The sequence below is a fragment of the Otolemur garnettii genome, unplaced genomic scaffold, assembly GCF_000181295.1.
Source record: "Otolemur garnettii isolate 467f Iridium unplaced genomic scaffold, OtoGar3 scaffold00096, whole genome shotgun sequence".
Taxonomy (NCBI): Eukaryota; Metazoa; Chordata; class Mammalia; order Primates; family Galagidae; genus Otolemur; species Otolemur garnettii.
Window position 1 is genome coordinate 700,671 of NW_003852491.1, and position 9,753 is coordinate 710,423.

The 9,753-nt window shown below is 39.4% G+C and overlaps 1 protein-coding gene across 2 annotated transcripts in view; it reads left to right on the forward strand.

Moving 5' to 3' along the window:
• Nucleotides 1-9,753, forward strand: part of METTL9 (methyltransferase like 9) — a 43,200-nt gene that overhangs the window by 5,393 nt on the left and 28,054 nt on the right. For both annotated transcript variants that reach the window (XM_012808932.2, XM_003795720.3), the window contains exon 2: nucleotides 6,884-7,074. In XM_012808932.2, coding sequence (XP_012664386.1) covers nucleotides 6,884-7,074 — 191 coding nt within the window. The remainder of the gene's footprint in view (nucleotides 1-6,883; nucleotides 7,075-9,753) is intronic.

The following is a 9,753-nucleotide window of genomic DNA, read 5'->3' on the forward strand; positions in this document are numbered from 1 at the left end:
AGCTTGAGGTTCTGTCTCAAAAAAAAAAAAAAAAAAAGGTTAGGTTTGAACCTAGCTTTGCCTGTTTTCAAGGCCCATGTTCTTCTACTGCCTCATGATGCCCCTCCTGGTCAGCCTTATATTGTCTAAGGGAAAGTGAAAATGGCCTTGCCTTCTTCATAGGAAACTGTCCCCACTCTGCTGGGCCTCTGTGTAGACATGAAAGTTAGGTAGCTTTGTATATGGCACCAGTAGAAGATTTTTCAGTTTGTGAGTGAGATGAGAATGGGACAACTGTTTGAAGTTCTGCCTTTTATCTACTTTGTGCATGCTTTTTGTAAACTTTAAAGTTGAAAAAACAATTCTTACCTGCAGTATCTTTTTTGACACCAGCCACGTCTCAGATTTTCCGTCACTCACTGTCTAACAATTCAATCCTATTCTGACACTGACTCCCTGAAGTTAGGATCAGACTCCACAGGGTTAAGCGCTCAGTCTCACAAGACTGCCCTCACTTCAGAGGCCATCTGTAACTCCCAGGTCTCCAGGCTACCAGTGCCTTTGTCTAACTTGGCTGCAAATTAAGGGTTCCCACAACAACTCCCCCACCCCTTGATAAATTGCTAGAATTATTCACAGAATTTAGAAAACACTTTACTCTTTTTATTGGTTTATTATGAAGTAGATAGAACCTGGGAGTGGCCAAGTAGAAGGGATGCATAGGGCAGGGTATGGGAGGGCACGCTTCCATGTTCTCTCTGGTGAGCCACCCTCCTAGGAGGGGATTTAAATTAATGTGTTTAGCAACCTAGAAGCTCCCAGAACCCTGTAGTTTGGTTTAGGGGTTTTTATGGAGGTTTCATTATGTGAGCATGAAAGATGAAATTATTGGCATGGTTCCCACCCTGAAGCCAGCTAGGGTAGCCATCTCATTAGCATATAAAACATACTCTTGTTACCCTGAGATTCCCTAAGGGTTTTAGGAACTCTATCTGAAACCTGGGACAAAGACCAAACATTGTACCATGATATCTTTTATAAAATCAGTAAGTTTTTTTTTTTTTGTAACTTTATGATCCTATTAGTGTGTTGAAATCTTTTGTATTTTGGAAAAAATTACTATTATGTCATCTATTATATTTGACTAGTTGCTAAATTCCAAAAAATAATTTCAGTAAAGCTTTTTAACTATATCCCTTGGTCTGATAAGCAAATATAATTTTACAGGAAAATTGCATTCCTAATTTGAAGGAGTGATTCACCAGCTAAGGTTTTATAAATATTAGGAGATGTTGATGGGCTCAATGAGGGAATTTTTAAGGCAGTATGACCTAATATTTCATTACTTTGAATTGCTAATACTGTCGCACACCTACAGAACTCCTGTGGACAGCTTGATTGGCTGTTTATTATTTGACTAATTATTAGTATCTTTGTAGTCTTGTAAGGAGGGAGGATATTGCTTTTTACTGTAATTTTTAGATGTTGTGTTTGGTTATCACATCCTACTTTATGCTTGGCATCAGCAGATGACAGAATGGAATAATTCTGCTTTGATTAGAGTTTGTTATTTAAGACATTTCCTTGGTTATTTAACTGAATAAAATTTGAGTGAGTTTTAAAGGCAGATGTTAATAAGAAGCTTTTTCAGACAGTGTGGTTTCCAGCTGAGGAGTCTGGCCTCACAGTAGAGCTGCCACATAGTCCTTTCAGTGTGAAAATTTAACAAGCTTAGTACTTTGTTCTTGCCTGTGCACCTTTGTCTCTGTAGTCTTTGAGGAGCACATGTTCAAAGAACTCATCTGCTTGAAAGTGCACAGGAGCCTAGAAGCAGGCCACCCAGTGCTGTGAGCTCAGTACAGCTTTTCATTTAAGCTGGGTTGTCTGGAGAGAGGTAACTCCAGGGCGCCTTCCTCTTGGGCTGCAGGGAATCCTGCACTAATTTTCTCTGTAGTTAGCATTTGCCTTAAGGACAAAGTGACAGCTCATTTAAGGCTCTGAAGGGCCTGGCCAACATCATGTAGTCCCATTAGTTTTTCTGATTTTATTTTCCCCTCTGGAATGTAAGTTCCCTGAGGCCAGTGAGTCCATCTTTTAGTTTACTTAGCTGAAGTTATGCTGGGACAGTTGAGAAACACTACTGGAGAGTCAGAACAATGAACTTTTTGTAGGTAAGTCAATATAGGTGTTCTCAAACAGGGGGCATTTGGCAATATCTGGGACATTTTGGGTTGTCACTCGAGTAATGCTGTTGACATCTGATGGGTAAAGGCTAGGAACTCCAGTAAACATCCTACAGTGCACAGGATAGGTAACAAAGGGCATCCTACGGTGACCTATAAAAAAGGATTATCTGACCCCAAATGTCAGTAGTGCTAAGATTGAGAAACTCTGGCCTACAGGAATTTAGTTACTACTAGACCAGATTATTTTCTCTCTAAATATATTTAGTTAAGTTTAGTTGGTAGAATAGTCCTGCTGTTTTTTCTCAAGCAGACACACTGGGTAGAGTTAAGAAAAAGAGAAGTTTTTTTTTAAAAGAAACTTTTACAAAACAACATGAACGTGAATTGGCTAGAACTGCTAGGGACCCCAAGCAAGGTGGTAAAGTCCTTGGGCAGGTGTGTGGCAGGTAGTAGGTACTCAGTGTCTTCCTCCATTGCTTGCTTGCTTGTGGTAATGCAGTTTGGGGTGGGTGGGTAGCTTTAACCACTGTTTGCAAAATTGGGTTAAAACAAGGCTTTGCAGAAACTTTGGCATTTGAGAAATTGACAGAAACCTAGTGACAGCTATCTCTGTGGTTATCTTTATGTTTCTTCCAGGACTTCGTTAGAAACTCCAAATTCTGTGAGTTTATACTGTCTATGATTCTTTTTTTTTTTTTTTTTTTTTGAGACAGGAGACTCAAGCTGTCCCCCTGGGTAGAGTGCTGTTGCATCACAGCTCACAGCAACCTCCAACTCCTAGGCTCAAGCGAGTCTCCTGCCTCTGCCTCCTGAGTAGCTGGGACCACACGTGCCCACCACAATGCCTGGCTATATGTTTTTTGGTTGCAGCCGTCATTGCTGTTTGGCGGGCCCAGGCTGGATTCGAACCCGCCACCTTGGGTGTACGTGGCTGGTGTCTTAGGTACCTGAGCTAGAGGGTTCGAATTTAGCCTGGGCCCGCCAAACAACAATGATGGCTGCAACCAAAAAATAGCCAGGTGTTGTGGTGGGTGCCTGTAGTCCCAGCTACTTGGGAGGCAGAGGCAGGAGAATCGCTTGAGCCCAGGAATTGGAGGTTGCTGTGAGCTGTGATGCTACCACACTCTTTCAGAAGAGAAAACAGTTGTGATGTCACCCAGGGTGACAGCTTGAGGCTCTGTCTCAAAAAAAAAAAAGAAACAGGGTCAAACCTAGTCTGGAAGTTCAAGGAAAACTTACCTAGGAAATATTTACACTGAGGTTGAATTAATCAGGTGATGAGGGAGAGGATTGGGTGGTGGTTAATGTAGGGGCCAAAGCAAATACCATGTGAGACAACCAAGGGAAAGGAGCCTTCCAGTAAAAGAAAGAAGAGTACAGTACCATGATACAGGGAGGGACCAGGAGTCATGGGTTGGTAGGGAATAATACCAGTTGAGGCTATGGACATAGAATGGACAAAAGTTGTGTATTCCTGTGCACATGCCTATAATCCTAGCACTCTGGGAGGCCGAGCTCAAATTCTTCCTTGAGGTCAGGAGTTTGAGACCAGCTTGAGCCAGAGGGAGGCCTCATCTCTGAAAATAGCTGGGTGTTGTGATAGGTGCCTATACTCCTAGCTGCATGGGAGGCTGAGGCAAGAGAATCACTTGAGCCCAAGAGTTTGAGGTTGCTGTAAGCTATGATACCATGGCACTCTAGCAAGGGCAACAAAGTGAGACTGTCTCAAAGAAAAAAAAAAAAGTTGTGGATATGTAGGGCCTTGTAAGCCATTTTGAGCATTTTGGATGCTCTCTTAAGACTCCTATGAAGCAGGGTAGTGACACACTCAGATTTACATTTAAAAATTTGTATTTTAAAAGAGGTTTGCTAAGTCATTTATGTTTTCAAATCACTTTTAATTTCTGGAAGATGAAATTGCCAGCTTCATTTAGATATTTGTGTGTGTATATATTTTTTTTGAAAAACTTTTTTATTGAGATAAAATTTACCTACCATAAAATTTATACTTTTAGAGAGTACAATTAAGTGAATCACAGAATTGTGCAGTATCATCACTATCCAACTTTACGATATTTCATTATCTCCAAAAGAAACCTTACAGCAGTCACTCCCCAGAGTTCCCTCCTCCTAGCCCATGGCAACTACAGTCTACTTTCTGTCTTTGGATTTGAATATTCTAGACATTTCATATAAATAGAATTATGTAATATATGACTTTTTGTGGCTGACTTATGTCACTTAGCTTAATGTTGAGTTCTATCCATGTTGGAGCATGAATCAGTACTTCGTTCTTTTCTATTGTAGAATGTACTGTTCTCTTGTATGGCTCTACCACATCTTATTTATACATTTAATGGACATTTGAGATGTTTCCACTTTTTGGCAGTTATGAATAATTCTGCTATGGAATTGACATTTGTATCATATAGATGATCAGGAAGGACATACATTTCAACCTTTAAAGAAAAGAGCTTTGCTCCTTTTTGTTCTGTAGCACGTTCTGTTCAATAAGCAGTTTCTTTTCTGAAAGACCTGTGTGGCAGTGAAGATTCAACTCCATAAATTAATGCTGACAAATTAAGAGAAATGCTAGGAAAAAAAAAAAAAAAAGAAAGGGAAATGCTATTAAAAATAGGAGTTTCCTTCCCTCTTGGAGAGGTGCTTGGAAGCAGTGTTTGCAGTTAATGGTGCCAGTTCTTGCTTAGTTTTGGAAGTCAGAGTCCATTGTTCTAGCTGTCCATTGACAAGTAAATGCCAAGCGATTCTTAGCCCCTCTGTTTTCAATTGAGCAACTTCTTGTTCGCATTAGTAGAAGGTACCTGATTACCTATTATCAAGGTGATGGCTTTCTTCTTGATTAGTCTTTTCAGAGAGTAAAAAGTCAGCGTGGCCTCAGTATGACAGAGTTTAGAATGTGTACCAGAAGGTCACAAGTATAATAGAAAATGGCTTATGACCTGCACTGGAGCATAACCTCAGACACAGTATTAAGAATCAGTAAATGATTAAACAAGAACATTTTCAGACTTAAGGGAAAGAGTGCAGGCAGTGAATGTAAGAAGCCTCATAGCTTATCACATAGGGTAGCAAAATAAAAATAGCCCTTCATGTAAGCTACGTATGTAACAGCAGTTTTGATAGCAGTGGTTAAATGGAAAATTAGCACCAGTCAATAACTGGAAATGTTTGTTTTATCCAGTTTAGGGTATAGGATCTGTAAAATGATTAATTTTTAAAATTCGATGTGCCTATTTGCTTTTTTGTGTTGGCCTATAATTGGTTCCTTTTATTGTTAGTGTCAGGGATGTTACCCAAGATTTCATTGAACATTTAGCAAGCTTAGGATGACTGTAAAATCGGTCCATCAGTTGTGCAAGCACTTACAGGATGCTTACTGCTGATAAATGGCCATATTTATCAGGGGGAAGCAAGTTACTCTTGACCAATAGACTTCTTATTGGGAAAAATTGGTTGTTTCATAGCAGATAATAGATTAATAGTAACTGATCTTGTTTAATTGTTGCAGTATCCTACCAGGATAGATAGATAACCAGTGACATGTCTAAGCCTACAAATGAGTGAATAGGTTTAATGATTAAGCGATTTGTCCAAGTTCACATGGAATGGTGGAGCCAGGACTTGATTGTGGGGCTGACTCTGAAGCTTTTGTACAGTCTGCTTCCCCACACCTCTGGTATGCTGTCTCTTTTATGTGAAAATGGAAAACATTTATTATGGATAAATTTCATCTACAGATTGAGTTCTTGAATTTTGTTCTAAAAAAGTGCATTCTGCTTAGAACCTATTCTTTGAAATCTAGTTCTTAGCATGTTATTACTTTGTCTTCTTATTGATTGCGGTATGACCTTAAGTAACTTCTTAATCTTTCTTGAGTTTACTTTGCCTGGCTGTGAGAATGTCATATGACCTGTTTGTAAAGCACAGCTCAAGCTTTCTAAAGGTCTTCTGTGTAGTCTATAAGAAGAAAGGCAACTTAATCTGGTTACTAGAGTGTTAAATTCTGTTGCTTACTCTGCTATTGATTTGTTTTGTGGTTTTGAGTTAAGTCATTGGATTATACAACTGTTTTCTCTTCTGAAAAAACAAAGTTAATGCTAGCTATTTGTCTTCTGATGTTGAATTCTGTGAAGGAGAGGCCAACAGCTTTTCTAGATCTCAGGGGTAGAACGACTGAAGCACTGGGGCAGGAGTCAGAATATGTAGGTCACTATGAAAGTTTTGAGACAGACTATGATTTCACTCCCAAGAAACACAGTTGACAGCGTCCCTTCTGATTCTAGGCAGGTTTCAACTGGCTCAGTGTTGCTGGGAGAGCTTCATTCTGTTGGTGTGATTTTATGTTTCTTGATTTCTGCATATTTCAGAACTTTTGTAATGACCCATATACCTGGGCTTAAGGTCTGGTTCTGCTGCCTCCCAAGCTGAACGACTCGAAAGCCTCTTCACCCGTTCCTCACTTTCTCTACCTACCGTGAGGGCTAAGATAAACGAGAAGTCATGACTGAAGAAGTATTTTATATTTTATAGGTCATATGAATATAAGAGATACTGATTATCTTCAAAGTACCATGAGATTATAATATTTAGAAATTTGATTTGATTTATTCCTCTGTTTTTTGTTTTTGGATTTCTTAGGTGACATTTCAGTTGTATGTTTTAATTTTTGTTCTTCCCTTTTTTTTTTTTTTTTTTAGTGGTATGTGTGCAACAGAGAGAAATTGTGCGAATCACTACAGGCTGTCTTTGTTCAGAGTTACCTTGATCAAGGAACACAGATCTTCTTAAACAACAGCATTGAGAAATCGGGCTGGCTATTTATCCAATTATATCATTCTTTTGTGTCATCTGTTTTTAGCCTGTTTATGTCTAGAACATCTATCAATGGGTAAGTGACTCTTGGACTTTTTTTCTTTATCCTTAAGTTTTAAAAAGGAAAAATGCAAAAGAAAAATTATCTTGTTCAACATATTGACCATCTCAGCTACAATACTTCTACTAATCAAAATCCTTGGCACTTGATCCAGTAGTCCAGCTTTCTTCAAATTTAAAGAAATTTAAATTCATTGTAATAGAGCCCCATTAGTTTATTATTTTCATGGTGGGAGTTACTTAGGGCAGTGCTTCTCAGCTTTAAGATATGTAGGATCATCTGGGGATCCTGCTAAAATGCAAATTATGAGTTAGTAGGTCTGAGGCTGGGCATGAGAATCTGCATTTTTAACAAGCTTTCATGTACTGTCAGTGATGCTGCTGGATATTGCTGGTTCTAGACTACAGAGTGGCAGAACACTTGGAACCAAACCCTTAAGCCCATACCCTGAACAGTGAGATCTTTATCTCAAACACTTTCCAGGAACAAGTGTTGTAGGGAGCCAATTAATCAGCCCAACAAAAGGTGATTACTTGTTTTGAATGAAAAGTACCACATCTTTTTTAAAATTATTTTATTTGTTGAGATGGTCTTATTCTCTTACCTGGGCTAGAGTGCAGTGGCATCATCATAGCTCACTTCAATCTTAAATTCCCAGGCTCAGGTGATCCTCCTGCCTTAGCCTCCTAAGTAGCTGGGAATACAGGCATGTGCTGCCCTGCCCAACTAAGTTTTCTATTTGGGGGGAGATGAGGTATCGCTTTGTTGCTCTGGCTGATCTTGACCTCAGGTGATCCTCCTGCCTTAGCCTCCCAGAGTGCTAGGATTACAGGCATGAGCCACCATGCCCAGCCTCTGTCTGTTCTTAATTAATGTCTAGGCTTACCAGAATTTGTAAACTTATTGGGGAATTCTCTGTCCCAAGAATGGTTCCTTCATATAAATCCATAGAAAAAGCTTTAGAAATATTTTTTATCCTTTCTTGGCCAAGTTTTCAAGTGTAGAGTCAAGTCTCAAGATTCTAGAATCCAGAAAGCCAAAGAGAAAAGCAACAGGGCTTAATGCTTTAAAAGTCTTGTTGGGCCCACTTTTCTTTTCCCTTGAGGTTTGGAGCCAGTTTCTACCGAATGTCTGGATCCTCAGTCTATCATCTGGTCCTTAAATATGTTTTTAGGCACTGCAAGCCATTTCTCAAGATTTCTTTCTTGATTTTCTTCATTGTTTATATGAGATTGCCATACGTTTGCTTCAGCAAACAGTTGTTATTTTCATGTTGGTTGTTGAAGTTTATAAAACTTGGTCTGACATTTTGTTCCTAAAATTGATTGTACTGAATTTCTGTTCTGTACCATTTATTCTTCTTTTGGAAATCAGATGAGTCACTGTAGCAGATTCTTATCCTTTTCGGGGTTCTGTACCTCTGAATCCTTTCTTCATAAAGTACTTAGATTCAACATTTTGAATATGATTTGGGGGGTTTTAAACTGTGAATCCCCTCCCCTTTCCTGTATGTATTGGACCGTGGTTAAAATTCCCTGCTCTGGAATTTCATAGTTGGATCAAAGAGACAATGCAATTAATAAACCCCTTTTGGTGTCCATTACGTATAATGCTTCTGTTTTCTTCTTTCAACACTGTTCCCCTCAATCCTTCTTGCTCTCTGTGTCCTGTTTTCAGCTAAACACTTAACTTTGAGCTCGTTGGTACTTTCTAGCCATGGCAATGGTAGATTATTACCACAGGTGGCTATCTCTTACAGAAAAGAATTACTGTGGTACCCTCTTGAATTAACTTATGATATTTATCAGACTTCCTTTCTGTTGGAAAAGAGGAAAAGAGGCCAAGTAGGGAGACACTTGATAACTGTTTTCAGAGTTTATTATATAAGGAAGAGTCATACCTTCTCTATAGTCTAGAGAGAACTTAGATTCTGGCCTGAGAACCTAGGATGATTATTAAACACTAAAGTTAAAGACAAATTAGATAACGATCTCTCCCCTCTGTATGTGTTTACTGGAAACCTTGTATTGTACTAAGTCAGTGTCTTAGTATTTTAGGTGGGACAATTCTTCATTATGTAAGATTGCCCCAGGCATTGTAGGAAGTCTAACTTTTCTGGCCTTGCCTACTAAATGACAATAGCACCCCCAAGTCTTTATGACTAAATGAAAGATGATCTACTCTGAATACTTTCTAAAGAACAAATTTTTCCTGCCTGCTAAACCCTTGGCTCAGTTGATTTAGATTTATTTTTTTGATAGTGTCAACCTTTGTATGGAGTCCTTGTTGCTAATGTTCTTTGCAAATAGGACAATGCTTCCTTCCTCTCTCTAGTGCCTTCAAATGTAGAATAGTCATGTGACCCATGTGAGCACTAACCTCAGATGACCTCCAGCTCTAGAATTTTATGATTATCATGTCAAAATTTCTCACATCCCAAGGAAATGGCTTGGGAAGCATGCTGTTTATGGCTGGGAAAGTTTAAGCAAAGTAACAATTTGTGAATGACTTTGGTCCGGTGGCAAGTCAGCGTTAGCATTTGAAAACTGCCTCCCGGCTGGGCGCGCCTATAACTCAAGTAGCTAAGGCACCAGCCATGTACACCCAAGGTGGTGGGTTCGAATCCAGCCCCGGCCCGCCAAATAACAATGATGGCTGCAACCAAAAACTAGTCGGGTGTTGTGGCGGGCGCCT